Below are 22170 nucleotides of genomic sequence, written 5' to 3'. Positions count from 1 at the left end.
GGCCGGGGGGTCAAATAAGTCAAGGTTAAATAAAAAATTAAAATAAATATCACCATGTGCAATGCCAAACATCGGCTGGAGTGGTGTAAAGCTTGCCCCATTGGACTCTTGAGTAGAAACGCATTCTCTGGAGTGATGAATCATGCTTGATCATATGGCAGGTCGAAAGGACAAATCTGGATTTGGCGGATGCCAGGAGAACGCTACCTGCCCGAATGCATAGTGCCACCTGTATAGTTTGGTGGAGGAGGAATAATGGTCTGGGGTTGTTTTTCATGGTTGTGCTAGGCCCCCTAGTTCCAGTGAAGATAAATCTTAACGCTAAAGAGTACAATGACATTCTAGATGATTCTGTGCTTCCAGCTTTGTAGCAACAGTTTGGGGAAGGTCCTTTCCTGTTTCATCATGACAATGCCCCCGTGCACAAAGTGAGGTCCATACAGAAATGGTTTGTCGAGATCGGTGTTGAAGAACATGACAGACCTGCACACAACCCTGACCTCAACCCCATTGAACACCTTTGAGATGAATTGGAATGCTGACTGCGAGCCAGGCCTAATCGCCCAGCATCAGTGCCCAACCTCACTAATGCTCTTGTTGCTGAATGGAAGCAAGTCCCTGCAGCAATGTTCTAACATCTAGTGGAACGCCTTCCCAGAAGAGTGGAGGCTGTTATAGCAGCAGAGAGGGGGACCAATTTTGTTGTTACAGCCTGCATTTAAATGGATTACATTTAGATTGTTTTGTCACTGGCCTACACACAAACACAATACCCCATAACGTAAAAGTGGAATGATTATTTTTCCATTTTTTTTTACAAATGAATTACAAATTTAAAGCTGAAATGTATTGAGTCACTAAGTATTCAACCTTTTGTTATGGCAAAGTTACATAAGTTCAAGAGTAAAAATTTGCTAAACAAGTCACATACAGTTGTAGTCGGACGTTTACATACACTTAGGTTGGAGTCAGCGATGAGGCCTTGGTCCAGGATGTCCCTAGCAGGGACTCAGCACCTCTCCTCCGGGCCATAACCCTCCCAGTCAACCAGGAGACGCCTCACCGTGTACGCTGGTTGTCCATCAATGAGACGGGGGAGAGTGGTGGGCCTAGAAACAGGAGACAGAGGGCTGTGAGCCATAGGTTTGATTTTAGACACATGAAAAGTGGGATGTATACGGAAGGTTACGGGGCAACAGAAGACTAACAGCAAAGGGGCTAATGACTTTGGAGATTAGGAAAGGACCAATTAACCGGGGGGAAAGTTTGCGAGATGATACCGGGGAGCCGGGGTCCGGTGGTGGTCCGCTTGTCATCAACACCTGGAGGTGGTCTTGAGAAGGGCCGACCGGGCTCTCTTCCAGGTATGATGACAGCGGTGAACAAACATCTGGGCCGAAGGTATGCCGACCTCTTGCTCAGGAAAGAGCGGGGGCTGATAGCCCAGGGAACACTCAAAGGGCAAGAGACCCATGGCAAAGCAAGGAAGGGTGTTGCGGGTGTATTCGACACTAGTTGCTGGCTTCAGGTGCTGGGGTTGGCGGAGACCAGGCAGCGAAGAGTCATTTCCAAGTCTTGGTTGGCTCACTCCGACTGTGTGTTGGACTGGGGTGGAGCCCGGAGGATGGGGTTGTTGCCATCAGATGGTTAGAGACCTGTGACAAAGTCCATGTGAGACCAGGGATGGTGAGGAACAGGCAGAGCTTGAAGGAGACCAGCCAGAGCTTGCCGTGGAGTCTTGTTCTGTGCACAGACCATGCATGCGGCGACAAATGCAGAGACGTCAGGAATAATGGCAGGCCACCAAAAGCATTGTCGCTCAAAGGCCAGGGTCCGACGGGAGCCCAGGTGGCAGGCAAGCCTGGAGGAGTGGGCCCCCTTCAGGACCGAGGAGCGGACCGCGTCAGGAAGAAACATCCAGTTATCTGGGCCACCCTCAAGGTTCGGCTGGGAACACTGCGCCTCACAGACCAGCTTCCCTATCCCCCAGCTGAGTACCGTCACCGGGCATGAGGTGGGAAGGATGTTCTCGGGATCCTGTGTTGTAGCCATGGGGCTATAGCAGTGTGACAGCGCATACTGCTTGACATTCTTGGATCCCGGTTGGTATGAGAGGGAGAAGTTGAACCGGGTAAAAAGTAGGGCCCATCTAGTTTGCCTAGAATTGAGACGCTTGCGGAGATATTCCAGGTTCATGTGGTCGGTACCACACAATGAACGGATGTTCCGTCCCCTCCAGCCAGTGCCGCCACTCCTCCAACGCCATCTTCACCGCGAGATGCTCACGATTCCCCAGATCGTAGTTCCTCTCCGTGGCGTTGAGGCGATGGGAGAAGAAGGTGCAGGGATGTAACTTGAGGTCAAAGGTAGAACGCTGGGACAGGACAGCCCCCACTCTGGCATCCAAAGCCTCAGCCTCCACCATGAACTGGCGGGACGAAGCCATGGTGCTGTAACTCTGGATAAAGCGGCGATAAAAGTAGCCAAATCCCAGGAAACGTTGCAGCTGCACCCTGGACATAGGCTGAGGCCATTCCAACACCGCTCTCACCTTCCCGGGATCCATCTGTACACTCCCTGCAGCGATGATGTAACCCAGGAAGTGGATGGTGAAGCGATGGAATTCACACTTCTCCGCTTTCACAAAAATCTGCCTCTCCAAGAGGTGTTAGAGAACCTGTCGGACGTGGAACATGTCTTCTTGGGCAGAGCGGGTGAATACGAGGATTTTGTCGAGGTAGACGAAGACGAACCGGTTCAACATGTCACAGAGAACATCATTGACCAGAGCCTGGAACACAGCAGGGGTTTTGGCAAGGCCAAATGGCATGACCAGATACTCATAGTGACCGCTGGCTGTGTTGAAGGCAGTCTTCCACTTGTCCCCTTCCCGTATCCGCACCAGGTGGTAGGCATTCCGTAGGGCCAGCATGGAGAACATGGTGTCCCCCTGAAGCGGCGCGAAGGCCGAGGAGATGAGTGGTAATGGGTAGCGGTTCTTCACCGTGATGACATTGAGACTCCTGTAGTCGATACATGGGTGCAGGTTTTTGCCCTTCTCCACAAAGAAGAACACTGCGCTGGCGGGGGAGGCAGAAGGACGGATGAACCCTGCAGCTAGGGAGTCCTCAGTGTTGGTCTTCATTGCCTAGATCTACGGATCCGACAGAGTACAGTCGTCCCGGGGCAGAGTGGTGTCTGGGAGAAGGTCAATCCTGCAGTCATAGGGTCGGTGTGGCTGAAGCGAAGTGTCCCGGGTCTTAATAAACACCTCCCGAAGGTCCTGGTACTCCGCAGGAATGGCGGAGAGGTCCGGGGTACCTTCCGAGCCCCCAGGAAGACGTCCTGGGGCAGGCTGCGCTGACTTCAGGCACTGAGTGTGGTGGAACAGGCTCCAACCCATGATGGCACCAGCAGACCAATCAATAAGCGGATTGTGTCGCTGCAGTCAAGAGAATCCCAATACCACGGGAACCTGAGGAAACCTCTAGGCTACGTGGGACGCTACTGTCCAACCTGACCAACACTGGTGAAATGGCAGAGCGCCAAATTCTAAATAAATTACTATAAATATTCAACTTTATGAAATCAAACATGGAATACAACCAAATTAAAGCTACACTTGTTGTTAATCCAGCCAATGTGTCAGATTTCAAAAAGGCTTTACGGCGAAAGCAAACCATGCTATTTTCTGGAGGACAGCACCCCATCAAACAAACACAGACAATCATATTTCATCCCGCCAGGCGCGACACGAAACTCAGAAATAAAGATATAATTCATGCCTTACCTTTGACGTGCTTCTTCTGTTGGCACTCCAATATGTCCAATAAACATCACAAATGGTCCTTTTGTTCGATTAATTCCATCATTATATATCCAAAATATCAATTTATTTGGCGCGTTTGATCCAGAAAAACACAGGTTCCAAATTGTTTAACATGACTACAAAATATCTCATAAATTAAATGTAATCTTTGTCCAAACATTTCAAACAACTTTCCTAATGCAACTTTAGGTATTTTTTAACATCAATCAAATTTAATACGGGATAAACAGTGTTCAATACCGGAGGAAAACAGGTCACGCACCTCTATCAAACAATACACTTCCCTCGAGCCTCGTTCTGAACAGGGCTACTTCTTCATTTCTCAAAGGAAAAACATCAACCAATTTCTAAGACTGTTGACATCCAGTGGAAGCGATAGGAACTGCAAGCAACTGCCTTATAAATCTAGAATCCCAATGAAAAGCGAGTGACCTCAAAAATGTTTTTTCCTGGATGGTTTGTCCTCGAGGTTTCCTCTGCCAAATAAGTTCTGTTATACTCACAGACATCATTCAAACAGTTTTGAAAACTTCAGTGTTTTCTATCCAAATCTACTAATAATATGCATATCCTATCTTCTGGCCTGAGTATCAGGCAGTTTACTTTGAGCATGTTTTTCATCTGGACATTAAAATACTGCCCCCTATCCCAAAGAAGTTAATGAGCAGGAATTGGATTGTCTCGCTGTGGTTCCCTGACACCCATAGGTTGATGGGGTGGCATTGTGGGTGACCTGGCCTATAGAGCATCTGTCCAGCGCTCTAACATCCATGGGAATGGAGAGGGGCTGAGTGGGGATGCCTAGCTCGGACGCCATGATAGCGTCTATTAAGCTCTCATTAGCCCCAGAGTCGATGAGTACCCGAAAATATTTCAACTGGTTTCCCCACAGCAAAATGGCATGAAAAGGGATGCGAGTAAGGGGAGAGGAAAAGTGATCCTTATGATCCACCAGAGTGCACGCTCCTACCGGTGGCCCTGGTCTTTAGTGGACAGGTGGAGACAAAATTGCCAGTAGTTCCGCAATACAGGCAACTCTTAGTGTGAATCATGTATAGTTGTTCGGCTGGGGACAGCCTAGCGCTGCCTAGTTGCATTGGCTTGGGAAGAGGTGAATCGGCAGCCTTCGGAGACTCGGGGGAACTCGGGGGAATTCGGGTATTCTCGGGTTCTCTCGGCAACTGAGCTGTCTGGGACTTCCGGGATGCCTCAAAGGCGAGGTGGAATCCTTGGGTGAGCGAAATCAAATCACCTCTCCTTCCTTCATTCCTGTAGTCGCCCATGGATGTGAATGGTGTTTCCCCGGCCGCAAGCTCGTCCTTTACTTCCTCCGATACTCTGTGCAGGAACATGTCGAACAGTGCTTCCAGGTTCCTAGGCACACTCAGCTGCCAACATGCGGAAATCCACCACATAGTCTGTCACACTGCGGGAGTCTTGTCGAAGCTGGAGTAATTTCCGGGCAGCCTCTCTCCCGGACAATGGTGCATCAAACTTTCTTTACCTCCACCACAAACTCCTCCAGACTGAAGCATATGCCGACTGCTGTTCCCATACTGCCCTGCCGTAGCCCAGGCGAGAGCCTTCCAGGACATCAACGTGATGAGGTATGCTATCTTAGAGCAGTCCGGGGGAAGAAGGAGGGCTGCAGCTCAATACTGAGGGAAAACTGTGCGAGAAACGCCCGACAGGTGTCCGACTCACCATCAAAGTGTTCCGTGGGAGGTAAACAGGGTTCCTGGGAAACTGGGGTGGCTGGGGTGGTGACGCTGCTAACAGCCGGGTTACTGAGGGGCTGGGAGGTTACCGTCGTGGTAGGCTGCCTAACAGGCAACCCACAATGTGTTCAACGCTCGGTCATGGCGTTCGGCCAAGGCCTGGAACCATTCCATAAGACCATGAAGCAACTCCTCGTGCCTTCCGATGATTGATCCTTGGGAGGAGTTGGCATGGCGGAGCTGGTCTACTGGGTCAGTCATGGCCAGTTCGTACTATCACGTTTAGGGAATACCCAGATGCAGACAGTGTCGAAGTAACAAAAGTTTATTACTAGAACAGGGTCAGGCAAAACAACCGGTCAAGGGCAGGCAGAGATCAGCAATCCAGGACGGTGTGACAAGGTACAGAACGGCAGGCAGGCTCAGGGTCAAGGCAGGCAAAATGATCAAAACCAGGAAAACTACAACACAGGAATTATAGAAAGACAGGAGCAAGGAGAAAACGCTGGTAGGCTTGACGGACAAAGCGAACTGGCAACAGACAAACAGAGAACACAGGTATAAATACACTGGGGATAATGGGGTAGGTGGGCGACACCTGGAGGGGGGTGGAGACAAGCACAAAGACAGGTGAAACAGATCAGGGTGTGACAGTACCTTGGCCTGGTTTGCTAACTATCTTTGAGAGAGATAGAGACCATCTCTCTCAAAGAGTGCAGTGTATAAAGTCAGAACATCTGCTGTCTCAGCCATTGCCCAAGGGAGTACCACAAGGCTCAATCCTAACAAATGTTTGAATTTTTCTTCAACTTTGACATTAGAGTATTTTGTGTAGACCGTTGACAAAAAAATGACATACAGTGTATAGTGCACTCAGATAGTATTCATAGCCCTTGACTTTTTCACATTTTGTTAAGTTACAGCCTTATTTCAAAATTGCTTAAATCGTTTTTCCCCCTCATTAATCTACACACAATACCCCATGAAAAAACTTTACTTTGCTCCGTTCACCTTTCCTTCGATCATGACTAGTCTCCCAGTCCCTGCCGCTGAAAAACATACCCACAGCATGATGCTGCCACCACCAAGCTTCACCGTAGGGGTGGTGCCATTTTTCTTCCATGCGTGACGCTTGGCATTCAGGCCAAAGAGTTCAATCTTGGTTTCATCAGACCAGAGAATATTGTTTATCATGGTCTGAAAGTCTTTAGGTGCCTTTTGGCAAACTCTAAACGGGCTGTCGTGTCTTTTACTGAGGAGTGGCTTCTGTCTGGCCACTCAACCATAAAGGCCTGATTGGTGGAGTGCTGCAGGGATGGTTGTCCTTCTGGAAGGTTCTCCCATCTCCACAGAGGAACGCACAGTGACCATCGGATTATTGGTCACCTCCCTGACCAAGGCCCTTCTCCCCAGATTGCTCAGTTTGGCCAGAAGGCCAGCTCTAGGGAAGAGTCTTGGTGGTTCCAATCTTCTTCCATTTAACAATTATGGAGGCCGCTGTGTTCTTGGGGACCTTCAATGCTGCAGACATTTTTTGGTACCCTTCCCCAGATCTGTGCTTCGACACAATCCTGTCTCGGAGCTAAATGGACTATTCCTTCGACCTCATGTCTTGGTTTATGCTCAGACATGCACTGTCAAATGTGGGACCTTATATAAACAGGTGTGTGCCTTTCCAAATCATGTCAAATCAATTGAATTGATGACAGGTGTACTCCAATCAAGTCATAGAAAAATCTCACTGATGATCAATGGAAACAGGATGCACCTGAGCTCAATTTCAAGTCTCAAAGGGTCTGAATAGTATGTAAATAAGTTATTTATGTTTTTAAATATATATATACATTTGCAAAAATGTCTAAAAACCTGTTTTCGCTTTGTAATTGTGGGGTATTGTGTGTAGATTGATGAGAAAAATAATCATTGTATCAATTTTAGAAAAAGGCTGTTAATTAAGTAACAAAATGTGAAAAAGTCGAGGGGTCTGAATACTTTCCGAATATACTATATATAGTCTTCATTGCACTTGCTTGAGTATCCATTAAAGTTAAGACGTCCTTTCACTTTCACTCTGATCTCACGCTGCATCAAACATCACCCTCACTCATTTCACCCACCCAATGAGTCACTCACTCCTTCAACATTCAGCGTCTTTTCTCAGTACAATCTCACATCCAATGTTCATTTCTTGAGCGTGTCTTGGTTTAAATGTGGTTTTAATTGGTTAAATAATGCTAAATTACGGTCGGCCAACAGGCTGTGGGGTGGTTTTAGATGGCTCTGATTGGTGCGCTCATCGTGTCAGACTATTTTACCTAATATCTGCATATGATTTTCATAATTTAAGATATGTGCGCGTAAACTTCAGTGCATTTTAAGATTCGACTATGGAACTATCCGTTACGCGTAAATGTATTGGATTGATATTTTTATTTAACCAACATAAACCCATAATGGCATGAACTGAACGACCAACCCTACATAATTTGAGGTCTTATTTGGTTATAGACATGGATAATGTGATAACATTGACACTACTACTGCTGCATATGAAATGTATGTTAGATAAGCCTGTTCAAATGAAATATTTAAGCGAACATGGACCAAGTACACGACCTGTGATGTGGTTACTTTAGTCTAGATTCAGAATTGGCAAAAAAGAACAGAGAAGCTCTCCATGCGCACCCTTACCTATCCATACACAGCCGAGGATATGGCTCCATGCGCAAAACGGACGCAGAAGTTGGAGTATGTATGTCCTTCTCCTTGGGTCCACAATTACAATATTTTTCATCAATAACTGGTGTTCATTTTTCAAGGAGGGTTACAAATGTGTTGAAATTACTCTTGTTTTATGCTCCAATTAAGAATATTGTCCTTTTTAAAAAACAACATGCACCATATTGTACGCGCGCGCCTTGGGAACACTTGTTGCCATGATCGGTAAGGCTATTGAGAAGTTAATATCCCGTAAAACACAAGTTACCATATCGAAGGCTTCCCCAGTTCAAAAGACTGGTGCCTTGGCACCATATGCTTAATGGATTCAGCCGTGGAGGCTTCAATAAAGGTAAAATGCGGTCTTTTAAAAGTTGGAAAGGGTCTTTTATTTAATTTAGATGGAGTACTTGCGCACAAACCAAAGCGCGCCCGGGCATTGACTCGCCCTTTCTTTCAGGAAGCAAAGCGACCATCGTGTAGCGTGTTTCATTACAGCATAAGCTTTTCATCACCCTGCTTTGTCCTGAATGAAAGTAATGCTGTGAATTAAAGAAATGCCAATATTTTCTATCAGCTTGAACATCCAAGAGAAGGGCCCTCGAGCTTGGCAAAAATCAGGCACATCATTCATCATGTCATCCCGCACCTGTGGTCTTGCATTGAAAGTACACAAACCTATTCCTATTAACCTTAATTATTCAAAAACGCCACAATGGTTGAAATAGAGCAGGATGAAGTCTGTTTATTGGTCGTAAATGTTTTTCTGAAGATCTCCCCAACCTCTTTGTTAGTTCGGCGCAGAGTCCGCCTCTTTCTTTCAGACAGAATAGCCCTGGAGTTTCCCATTTTCAATCGTAACATCTGCTTAATCTTACGGATCAAAATATGGAGACAAAACATATGTAATGGAGGATTTTTGAAATCCTTGTAATGAGTTATTAACAGGAGAAAACAATGGGGCAGGATGGAAAGAGCCTTATGGTAACAAGAGTCGCCAAATGAAACGCCTGACAGTTTCCTTGTTGGTAAATGGAACCCGTTTGAACGCCAGGTGATGGTAAGAAAATCAATGTCCTTATGAGCCAACCCAGCTCTAAGTTCTTTTTTCTAATTGGAAAATTAGCAGACATAAATTTAATTGGCTTATCAAGGCCCAGCAAAAGGCCGCAGTAATTGCCTGCAGATAGACGGGGGGACATAACAAGATTGAATGTTTGCTGGCTCGTATTAAGGCTTTCAATCCAAGTGTATCATTGAACATGTTTTATTATAACAAAACGTCATGCTTTACAGTTCCCATATTGTATAGACAATGGTTAATGGAACATTAAAGACGAAAACCATGCCAACAGGTCTTGGAGACATTGTAAGGGCCTCTCTCTTTGCTTGTTTTAAGCAGCTGCTGTCCAGGACCCAGAAGCACAAAAAGAACAAGTTTGTAATACCAGGTGCATCCTAAAGAACCTCGACGGGGATGGATATGTTACAGCCTAGGACATGTGAGTAGCAATAAAGATAGGCCTATCATTTGGATTGTAAGGCGCCTCCACGCCCTGTAAAAGGAGAGGCGCCTGGGCAGTGCGTTCTCTGGCAACATCGCCCTCCCCTCCATGGGTCTCTCTGTACCCGTATCCCCGGGCCAAGTCCTAACACCTGTTGGCTAGCCAAGTGCTAACGTCCATACTAACACAATAATCTATTTTGAATTATCACATATAATTATTGAATAATATGTGCGTATATTTTACAATAATAATTTGTCCCCATTTGAGCATTTTGGTGCTTGGTGCTTGGTGCGAAGGATTTAAAAAGCTACTCGCGAGGGTCACACTGCCCCATGGGCAGACTCAACTAGTGTTTGTTCAACCTCGCAGCTGGTACCCCGATGCCACAGTGGAGATACGTTAATGAAATCGCGGGAGTTCGGGGGATTTACAGACTCTGGGCCCATATTCTTATGCGCGATAATCCAAAGTATCAGCAGTTACTTACAGTTTATGAGAATCTTGTTAGGCGTCCTTCCCAGTGTTTACCATACGCTTATCTACGGATTATTATAGTATTAATGGATGACGCATTTAGCCATGTTACTTTCATCTGATTAACAGAGATATGACTGAAATATGTTGGATAACATTAAGTAGAACTAACATACCTTCATGAAATAGCCTAATGTTCTTAGGATTTGGTTTTCCAATACAGTCTAATTATTTGTTATTCTCACTGTTGTCATTATTAGCCTATCACAGCTTTTTGTTGTATATTTCTGCATATCTTTGATCTGTCTTCTACAATTTATGCGCAACAGTTATCCATTCGTTGGCTCTGGGTTGCATGCAAACTGATGCGCATAGGGCTGCGCTTGTCATGAACAGCCTGGTGCGTCATTTTTTTTGTTGCAACAACTTTCAAATGGTAACAATAGGCTTGATATGTTAAAACCCACGAACACATTGGGAAAGGTGTCACTGTAATTGACAGTGCACAATGACATAGCACATCCATAAACCTCGTGTTTTTGTTTTTTGCCAAGTTGGAGCCACTTGGGTCTAAATACGACTACCGCGCTAACATACGGCTGTTTTCTATGCCTTGTGACACATTTACTGACTATAAACTTGCCTTGCATGCCAAAGCAGTCAGCAACATGTAGTCAAAGGCTACTCGAATGCCATAGAGCATTGCACGCCATTTCAGTATCACTAACTTATTCTTAACGTAATTGGAGCTTGGCATGGTTTTCCAATGTTTAGCCGGGTAAGAAAAGGAATAAAACCTGTCAGCCTGTAAATTGTGCTCTTTTAAGCCTTGCCAAGACCAAGCACAACAGTGACAAGATAGAGACCCAAGTGTTTGACTGCTTAAGCCTTTCCCTTCCGTTTGATTGGTATTGCACTAAAGGATGTTTTGAGGGGTTTTGTACTGTGCTTGCGCACAAAAACGCAATATCTCAATAGCAGTAGGTGTGACCAAACAACTATGCTATACTGTTGTTTAGACGTTCTCTGCCACTTCACCAAATTAAATAGAAATGTTGCCCCCGACAAAATAGATGAAGCCCAGCTACTTCCTGGGCCTTTTATTTCGTTTAAGGCTGACTTGCTGACATTTGACGCTCGAATGAATGTAATTAGATGACATGGTCTCTTGTGTAGTGTCTAGGACGCGCATAACTGTGCTGTTAATGTGGCGGTAATACAACAAGAGATTAAATTATAGGTCTACTGAGATTTCCAAAAAAGCAGATGCACGGAAAACTTGTAAAAATATTAACATCCAGTTTCAATTGAGAAAAAAAGCACAATCTCATTCATATTTAGCAACAAATTCGAGTACAGTAATAATAATAACAAGTATAACCATAATAATAATAATATAGCAAGAAGTAAATAATCGAATTGCAAAGACTAATACAGAAAATGAATCTACCTTTCTTTTACCCCCATCCGAAATGCACGTGTAACCCGAAATGCTCTTAGCCAGTTGGTTTTATGAATGTGTGTTTGCAAGTTTGGGCACAGGCATATATCTGGGCTACCACTACATAGATATGGGAGAGCTGACGTAAAAATGGCACGCTAACAGGTTGAAAGGATGCCGCTACCACGGGAAGAGTTTTCCTTGAAGCACCTGCAGAACATTGAAGCTAACAGTTTTTACTGCAAGCCATCGGGTTTAGTCATGCCCCTTTAAACAATGTAATACACCAACATGATAACAGCTATGGTTCATAGCTGCAGGCCCTGCATTTTAAACCATTGAATTGTATCTGCATGTTAGTTTAATGTACATCTGATGTGCATACCTAATATAGTTTTACATGAAGTGTGTGTTTGTTTAAGCTACAGAGCTAAGATCCATACAGGCCGCAGCTTCATAAAAAGTAGGCCCTGTGAAGGAGTTTTCAGACTCCATCAGATACCCAGTAGAATGAAGACAGTTGCTCATAGAGTATACGCACATGCATGGGTTGAGACCGAGGCCCAGTGTGCATTGCAATTCAACTGCAATTCAACTAATAATGCTCGGTTTTGCATGCGTATAACTTTCCTTTTATGGATATGTTATCTTCACAACTTGGATATTCAATGATACTTCTTAAATGTATGTAAGCATATTAGCCTATGAAGAAAAGTGGTATAGACCAGACAACACAAAGTATTCATAATTTAAGAGCATTTATCAGATTGCATATACATATAAATTATTTTACAATTCAGTAGGCCTATAAAAATATTTTGGTTTTAGTATATTCATCAATATTCAATTAAAACATATTATCATGGAAACAATTAAATACATGTTGCTATACATGATGATTGCCATGCTGCCTGAATTAAGAATAGAGATCGTTGCCATATAAATATAATATTTACACTTAAATAATGAACGTTACATAAGAATCAACGTTAAGAGAACATTATATATTAACATGGATTTACCATGGGTGTATAACAATAGATACCTTTAGACATAAACATAAAATAATATTTATTGGACTGAGATTAAGGTTAAAGGAGGCTCGTTTTCAATGTTGGACAGGGAGGATTTCATGTGCAGTTTCCGTGGGTCCTCAGGTGTCCAGACTTTAGCGGTTCTGATTATGTTCTGGTCTTTCAGCTCTTTCTCGTCTTTCCAGGACAGAGAGTGTCCGGCGAGGGGAGGCAGCCCGTAGTCAGGATCACTTGGAGATGGAGATCCTGAGAAGGGGACAAATGATTAGTAACGGACCAAGTCTTTAACAAATGAGGAACAATACAGTTCAAAGTTAAGTCATTATCATAGGCATTATCTAACCATATGAAATGTAGGCTACTTACTTGTTCCTCTGTGGCAAATTATAACTTTTTTGGATTGAGTCAGTGCGTCACCGTTGGAGTTTCGGATGCGCATATCGGACTGCACGAGCTCAGCGAGAAAGTTGATGTAGCCAATGGCCAGGCGCAGGGTATCGACTTTGGATAGCCTCTTTTCGTACGGTAGAGTGGGGATGTGAGACCGGAGTCCCTCGAAAGCATCGTTAATTGACTGCATCCTCCGCCGCTCACGGATGTTGGCAGCCTGCCGTAATTGTTGCATCTCCATGTTGGATCTCATCCGCCTCCGCCTTTTCAGCATCGGGCTATCTCCTCCCACCTGAGGCGACAGCTCTGAGGTGCTGTCAGTGCATTCATACGAGCAGGTAGACGAGGAGGAAGAGAAGGACAAGTTACTGATGTCACAATAGTCCCCATCGTGCGCTATCCTGCTGTCCTTATAGTAATCTTGGAAATGACTGGTGAGAAAGTTGACATCGTCATCCAGAAACTCGTCGGTGTCCAAGTGGTCCCTGGAGGACTGGTCAGTAAAGAAATCATCGTCATCAAAATAAGGGGAGGAGAAGGAGTCCAGTCCAGTAAATGGATCCAAGACAGTGTCCATTTTTAGCTGTTGTTTTCGTGTTGCCCAGTAACAGCAAGTTTGCTCTTTGCGCTGTCTCTGGGTGCTCAAGAGTTAGTTCAGCTGAAGGCTGGCACGCGAGGACTCTTATAACTACATCCATAGTCGTGTGCCATTAACCAAAAAAAGCCAGCCAATCAGCTTTGAGTATACACTACGCTCCGCAGCGGAGGGTGCACCTAGAGATAATAATCTCTTACCACTCAGCCCTCCCCCCTTCCATTTATGGCGCAGCGTTTACCCCCCTCCTGCCCTACATGGAAAACTGAACATAGGGGAAACAAAGCATTAGAGGACCAATGACCTACTAAGTCTAAAACCTGCAGCCACCCTAACATTGTACCTTTTATTCAATACAGTTATTTTTAAGAGGAACTCGCACACTGCTCTTGCACGGATCACCTTTTAATATTGTATTTACTTATTAAAGCTTAATTAACCTGTCGGTCTCATTATTGGCCTTCATCAGAACTTTTGTGAACATCTGTATTTCAGCAAGAGCAGTGTGCAGGTTTCTCTTTTCTTTGAAGTACTCGCGTTATTCCCATTCCTTTATTGAATTTTTGTTTCAATACAACCATTACATTATTTGCTTGCATCATAAGTGTCCACATCTGGTTGCACGTTTCCACAATAATAGATTATTATTAGGCTGTTATATTGTAATACACATCAGAGTCCTTTCCGAGGCTCCACGGAGGCTCCACGTCTTAATTATCGTATTGATCTTTTGTCAATGCAATCTAAATTTGTTTCCTCTTATTCAAAATCTAAATTTCGAGAACAGAAAAACTCTGCATTGAATAGGCTTATATTGCATCTACTGCAAGCTTGCATCCATTGGGACTAACCAATGTGTAAAGTGAACAAAAAATATGTAGTAATTAAAGGGTCGGTCATATAACAATGATAACATCTCTGACACCTCATGAAGGCAGTCATCTTAAAGCAGGTACCTGCCCAATTCAATAGCCGACCACTCGTGCCCGCAGCAAGCTGTTAGTCCTTTGGTCTGAGCACTTCATTATTGGAGGAGTCCAATTTCTATTAGAACCCATAGAACGCAGAGTAAACATTTGTATGAGAATAATGTCATTGAAATGAGACGTAATTTCAGTGATAGACAGGCGAACATAATGATGTGTTCATCAGTCATAGGTTTTACGATGCTGCTCTGCCTACCCATTGGCTCTGCACAGTGGACACTCGCCTGTTCACGCTGCAACAATCAAAAGAGAATAGAGAGCACTTTACCGACAAAGCAGGGGCGTTTCTTGCCTCTCAATAGCGACATACCCTCTGTCACCGTAAACGAGTAATTTATGACAAGAAGTGCTCTTATCTTTAAAAAAATGTGAAAAGGGCACAATGCAAAACAGCCACAAAACATTGAGAGCCCCTTGCAAGTGTGACAACAAAATCTGTAGCTCAAAAATAATATTAGGCTACAGCAAAACAATATATATGGAATTCCTTTTTGATAAACAGAATAGTTGGAAATAGGCCTACTTTTCCGATTGCCAACAGGAATGTTTTATTACGCTTCGTCATATATATGAGACCTTATGAAGTCCTATCATAATGTTACGATGTCTTAAAATATAGGGGAAAGGTTACAGACTGAGAATAGCTGTAGTTATAGTCATCATTATGAGATTATATTACGATACAAAAATGGGTTATACATGCTTATGATTTGACAAAGAAAGCTTGTATAATTGCATCATACCTGTTGATTTGAATGAAACCTAGTGGGATGAGGGATTATCTGTGGATGATCGTCTGTCTGGTGCAGAGTTGAAATGTATCCTATATCGCAGGCAATGCTCAAAATAAGTTATTCATTTTGTTTGATCTCAATCAAAGATAAGGATGCAATTATAGTGCAACACTTTTAGTGCAACAGGTAGACTACCTGAATGCGTAGTGAAATATGGGCGGGGTAGCCTATTAATATCAAAAGCAGCCACAAAATATCAGGCTAGCAAAATGTTCAAACTAAACTTGCATCATTTTAAAATCTCATTGACATTTTTGTTTCAGTTTTCACAGTAAAGGTTGAATTCACCTGCCTTTATCGAAAAGTAGTCTTTCTGGTCGTCTTGAAACCATGTGTGCTGGAGTATTTAAAAAACATTTTTTACCTTTATTTAACTAGGCAAGTCAGCTAAGAAAAATGATTTACAATGACGGCTCCTGAACAGTGAGTTAACTGCCTGGTTCAGGGGCAGAACGACAGATTTTTACCTTGTCAGCTCGGGGATTCTATCTTGCAACCACTATTATTATAGTCATAATTGTACCCCAATGACAATTATATAAATTGTCTGATTAGGAAATATCTGACGATTTGTATCATGTGTTGGGCTAATATGTTGGAGAGGTTACAGGAGACGTAAATGTAAAAAGTGTCCCACTTTTTCTGAATTCACTCCTATAACAGTACTACAAGAAAACACGTAGTATTACAAGAACCAGAGCCTTGCATAACATAGGGGAACAAAAATGGTTGCTAAATATATTTTCAAACACCAATACATAGTATCTACATGTACATCCCAATTTGGCACAGTGCATTATTTATTATTTTATAACCTTAACATCAAAACAGAAAAAAACGATGTCAATGATCTTACCATATGCGTCAGGGGATGAGCTTCCTGTTTGAAGCTTGCTCTGCCCCCCTCTATGATGTCACACCAATGTGATTTTGATCATGTAGTTTCTCTGCAAGGACTTATTAACAGTAGGTTTGATTTTCTCTTGTCAGACCAAGATATAAATGCCTCGGGATTAAGCTTTCCCAGTTTATATGATGTCCCATTATCCTTCTTCACCCTAGTTTAGATTTTTAAGGGAGGTTTATTTGTGTTCCAAAATATTTTTTTTGATGTTTGCCTTTTTAATTGAGCTATTGTTCGTTTTTTCTAGACTGCAGAATTGTGTAAAATAAGGATAAAGCTAGAAGTTAAGACAATATTGCTGAGTTACATTGGCTTATATCAATTAACATTTCATATAGTCGTATTCAAAACGAGTTCTGAATGTGCGTAAAAATGTGCCCAACATTCTATGAATGCGATACCAAATAGTCCATACCATTGTAAGAAAACTCGACTTAAATCCTTCAGGTGTTCAGCACCATAATAAAAGTTCTTAAGCCTACGTGGTTCCATGAACATTAATAAATTCACCAGTAAAGAGACCGACACACTGACGACAGCAAGTATGTTTTTTTTTATGGGGAAACTGGTGTCAGAGTAAAGGTAATGTGCCCTCACAGTGCGCGTCAGAGGGCGTTTACGCCGGTACCTGAAATGGTGACTGCGAAACTCCCATTCACTCCCATTCAGATTAAGATGGAGGGGGTCACTTTGTTAGTCGAAGGAGAAAACAAGTCTTTAACTGTAGGCTCGCCGCAAGCTACAACATGAGGCATTGGAGGCACAGGCCGTGGGAATAACGCCACTTGCGCGGTGAGCCAGTCAATGCAACACGTCCCATAATAATGAGTGCTGATGCTGCTTTGCACCTTGCATGCGCATTTTCTTATAATAGGCCTACGTTTATATTAGAAGAGCTAATACAACCTAATATAATATATTTCCACCTATCCTAGAACTTTTAAAGATATTTTGGAATTGGAAAGTATGCTATGAATCTGATAATAAACACATTTTCTTGATTCATACTGGCTTAAATTATATGTTCATGTTTACATGCAATAGATCCACAGGTCTGCATGATGGTTTATTGCACCAGTCTGGTGCCTGAGTGCTAACTGGTCGTTTATTTACAAATTGCTCGCAGACAGGACCGTGACTGTCAACGTCACACGATCAATTCACCAGTGTGACTGACATACAGTATCTCAGTGCCAGCGGACGCTGCAAAGCGAGCGCCGGCATGGGAACAGCAACACTTGGGTCGCTTCAACAGACGGTATAATGGTGAACATTATAAATTAGGTGTATTACGAAGGTCATGGTGTATTACAATTCATGGTGAGGGAGGGCCAGTGATGCATGATTCCAGGACTCAATAGCCTACGCCTATAGTTTAATTGTAGATTTTTCAAAGTAGCTTTACGCTCACTAAATCAAGTGATAAATTAACATATAGCCTACTTGGTGTCTGCTGTGCTCAAAACACATGGATATGGAAAATCTCTTTGTTAGAAAGTGAAAAGCCCAGTGCAAAAGGTGGCGGTAATCATCATAGAAATCCATATTGAGTGTCCAAAATATTAGAGAGATGCAAGACAAAAATGCAAACTAAATGGATTAAACAGATACAAAACGATTAAATAAATGTTACACCTTGCTATGCAAGTTTACACGTGCTTTGGAGCGCACATGTAAACATAGTATCAAGTGGCAAGGTATTTTTGGGGTTAAGAAAATGTGCTATAAACATTTATGCCGAATATGAACGTTCTCAGGTGAACACTAGCCTATGGGCCTAATCATTAATAATAGCACCTGTAACTAATACATTCATAGGTAGTGCAATTTACCATAACGCGTCCACACAGAATGAATGATGACAGAAATCAAAATATTAAGACTCACAGGTTACCCAATGTAACCAGCATATCCTGTGGTGCTGGAGTCAGCCCCCGCACCATAGTCGCACGTCCAGCCTTGTGCCATTAAATTGCTTTTATTCTGCTCGCACGCTTTTCTTTTTATCTCACATTTTTAGTGACCTGGTACCTGAAAAGCTTGCTGGTAAAGTGCCATTGACTACCACAACCATGCGTTTTCATGGCCTGATTGAGGAGGTCAGAGTGTCAGCACGAGGTGGATGAGCAAGCTGCCGAAACACTGGTGATTCCCTGGGAATCCCACCACATGCGCCGTGGCAACTGAAACAGCGCGCGGGGCGCTCGCTCTCCAGATTGCAAGACAAATTAGAACGGTGCTCATGGGGTCTGGAGAGTCTTGAGGCATTGATAGCAATGAATGCGCACGAAGTTCTTAAACCAATGTATTGTTTGAGATATTGTCTTCTAATTTTCCACCGACACACTATTTAGGCTTTCTCTGCTCACCAAGTGCAGCATCCATAACTTGTTAACTAAATGTTTGAAGGCTCATAGGCACACAGCGCAGAGCAGAGTCTTGTGTTAATGATGTAGTGTAAATTATCATTACTTTGATCATTTCCAACAAGTCTGATGACTAGCCTATGATTCAAACAATTATTAAACATTTAATCAGCGCACTTCAACAGGTAGCAAAATAAATGACCCCACTAATCAAAGCTCCCAATGTCTCTCTCCCTCCACCCATATACCCCTCTTCAGTCGACAACATATTAACATTACAATTGCTTAAGTATATATATATATATATATCCTCAGAGTTTAAGGAAGATTATTGATTCACTATTCCTTGGCCTGATAGATTTTTAGCACTAATCTGAACGTCTCGGACTGGAGCCCTGGGCGGTTAAGGCTGTTTCACGCAGAGAGATTAGGGTAGGGATATTCGAGCGTCATACACATTATAATACAACGCAGGAAAACTGGTGCTTCCTGTCTGGTTTGGTCTCGTTTACAAAATCGAATCTTCCGGTCTGTTTCCTAAGTAGCCAAAATAGCAGTTTAGTGAAGTGGCATTAAATGATCAGTGAATAACTAGCCCGACATATGGCTAACCATTCTGTATATGATACATCCATCTCGGGTTTCAAGGTGGCAATCTGGTGACCCGTGTTAACCTGTAGGTGGCCATTTACTGTTTCTCTCCCATTGCGTCAGAGCTCATAGCGTCAGACAGACAGACAGACAGGCAAAATAAACACATAGGCCTACAATTTAAGTTGATTAGTTGGAATCAAGTGTGACATGGAATAAAATGTGCGCTGCTGCATGGGACAAAAATACCCTGCAGTTCTATGGCTCGTGTCTTGTCTCACCTGCATATGTCGAAGGAGGTAGCCTTGATTGCATTTTTTAGCATTTAAGATCTTCCTTTTCAAACTGACTTTTGATTTTGAATATGATTATGATTTGCCATAGATAGGTGGTGTGTTAAGCGCCTTTTGTGTGGGAAATGCGCTCTACAAATAAATACATTTAGCATTGGCTATATTATTTGATAGAATCTTGAGCAAATTGTTTTAATACTATTGTCACCTATCATTTTACTTACCGGCATGTACATTGACACAATCTAGGCTAAAGCAATAACCTGAAGAAAAGTTGAAGGTAGAGTAAAGAGTTTCAATTAGCCAATTAGCCTAATAACTGGGAATTTGACACGATATAAGAAGTCAGGTTGAGAATCTAGCCGGGACACTGGGGTTAACTCAATTGGGATTAGTGTCGGGTTAGAGTTTTTAGCAGAGGATCTGTACAGAGTTCTCAGTACTGCCTGGGGCGTTTGGGTGTAGAGCGATAAGTGCCCCCTACTGGCAATTCAATACCATGCACTTCCAGCAGCATCTGGTCTCCCATCTAGGGATGGAGAGACCCAACACTCTTGAGTATCAGATTGCCCTGGGGCAGGTTTAAATCCAGATCAAAATAATGCTAGATTATTTTCCCGATATCCTCGGTTCATCCTCCTCCTTGTTCAAATGGAAACGGGAAAGTTAATTAATATTTCAACCAAATGTCATGGGATTATTAGCATGATCTTGATTATAAACTACAATGTGGTATCATCGGATGTAATCAAAAAGCAAGGAGGGACCAACATAATTTAAGATGGCACAGGGTTATTTTAACCCCCCCCAAAATAAAGGTGAAAAGTTGATCCCTGATGTGAAATTTCACCCATCTGCTCTACCCTATCTTGAAAGGTAAATTATATGTTCATATGCATATGCATATCTGAATATGAATTACTGACAAACAACGGAATTTAACTTTTACACGAACATAGTTTTAATGCACAGTTCCTTTAAATGGAGTAATTTAATTCGAAAATGTAATATACCATCAATGGGGTGCTCCTAATAAAGTTGCAGATAGAAATCTAATGTGTAGAGCTGACCATATTTACCCTACACTTAACGAAAAGTAGGTCCATATGTGGAACCCTTTCACCACTAAAATGCTGTATAACCTTTTTCACCACCAAAGTGTTCTACCTGGAAACAAAAAGGGTTCTCCTATGGGGAAAACGAATGACCCTTTTCTGTTATATACACTCTTAGAAGTAAAGTAGGTCTGTGTCTGTTCTATGCAATACATTTTTTTTATCTGAACATTCTGTAACTTTTTCTAGGAAATGCCCCAGTTGTTTCTGGCCATTGAGGACGCCTGGTGGTCAACAATGATATTATCATAATGTGCAGGTATTAAACACGGCTTAACCATGTCAAGAGCATGCATACTGTAGCTTCTCCTCCTTTGTACATCTACATTTTGGGCATCTTTTAATTATACAATATGTTTCATTTATTTATGTCCCAATATTGCAGATATAATGCTGTTTTTTTGGTCAAGAAGTGGATCATAAATGGCGAGGCATCACATTGAAGAAAAAATGCTCACAACACATCAGAAAACAACTTTGGAGTAGGCCTATTTTAAATGAAATTATGGGCACAAAGACACATTCAACATTGAACAGTGAGCCATCATGCACATGCAACAAAATAAAAATAAAATAAAATCATTTGAATTTTGTAAAGTTAGTGTGGGGGAGATGGAAAAATTATTATTATCGATCAATAATGACAAACCTCCTGGCATTGACAACTTAGGTGAGATACCTAAGTTAGATTTCAGTGCAGCCTTTGATATTATTGACCATAGCCTTTTGTTGAGAAACCTTGTGTTATGGCTTTTCAAACTCCATATCGTGGATGAAGCGCTATCTAATTGAACTCAAAGGGTTTTCATTAATGGAAGCTTCTCTAATGTCAGACATGTAAAGTGTGGTGTACTGCAGGGCAGCACTCTACTCTTTTCTATGTTTACCAATGACCTGCCACTGGCATGAAACAAATCATGTGTGTCCATGTATGCTGATGATTCAACCATATATGCATCAACAACCACAGATAATGAAGTCACTGAAACCCTTAACAAAGAGTTTCAGTCTGTTTAGGAATGGGCGGCCAGTAATAAACCGGTCCTGAACATCTCTAAAACTAGTAGCATTGTATTTGGTTCAAATCATTCCATAAATTCTAGGCCTCAGCTGAATCTGGTAATGCATGGTGTGGCTGTTGAACAAGTTGAGGAGACTAAATTACTTGGTGTTAAATTAGACTGTAAACTGTCATGGTCAAAACATACAGATTCAATGGTTATAAAGATGGGGAGAAGTCTGTCTGTAATAAAGAGATGCTCTGCTTTTTTGACACCACACTCCACAAAGCAAGTGCTGCAAAGACCTAGTTAAGCTGCAGCTGGCCCCAGAACAGAGCCGCACGTCTAGCTCTTCATCGTAATCAGAAGGCTAATATTAATACGATGCATGCCAGTCTCTTGGATAAGAGTTG

The 22170-nt window shown here is 42.8% G+C and overlaps 1 protein-coding gene across 1 annotated transcript; it reads right to left on the bottom strand.

Annotated features, from left to right (window-relative positions):
* Positions 1 to 12759: 12759 nt before the first annotated feature.
* Positions 12760 to 13689, bottom strand: LOC139377338 (pancreas transcription factor 1 subunit alpha-like). Its single transcript, XM_071120361.1, has 2 exons — positions 13089 to 13689; positions 12760 to 12968 (listed from the first exon to the last, which is right to left on the bottom strand). Exons 1-2 carry the CDS (start codon positions 13687 to 13689, stop codon positions 12760 to 12762), a joined length of 810 nt encoding a protein of 269 aa, XP_070976462.1.
* Positions 13690 to 22170: the final 8481 nt, after the last annotated feature.

This window comes from Oncorhynchus clarkii, chromosome 20 (genome assembly GCF_045791955.1).
Source record: "Oncorhynchus clarkii lewisi isolate Uvic-CL-2024 chromosome 20, UVic_Ocla_1.0, whole genome shotgun sequence".
Classification (NCBI taxonomy): domain Eukaryota; kingdom Metazoa; phylum Chordata; class Actinopteri; order Salmoniformes; family Salmonidae; genus Oncorhynchus; species Oncorhynchus clarkii.
Note: the sequence above shows the minus strand (reverse complement) of the source record. Positions and strands in the feature narration are given on the sequence as shown.

Excerpts from the sequence above, each read along its gene's own strand:
- LOC139377338 (XM_071120361.1), bottom strand. The coding sequence starts at position 13,689 with ATGGACACTGTCTTGGATCCATTTACTGGACTGGACTCCTTCTCCTCC. Across the intron at positions 12,969-13,088 it reads AATTTGCCACAGAGGAACAA|GATCTCCATCTCCAAGTGAT; the intron begins GTAAGTAGCCTA and ends TCCCCTTCTCAG.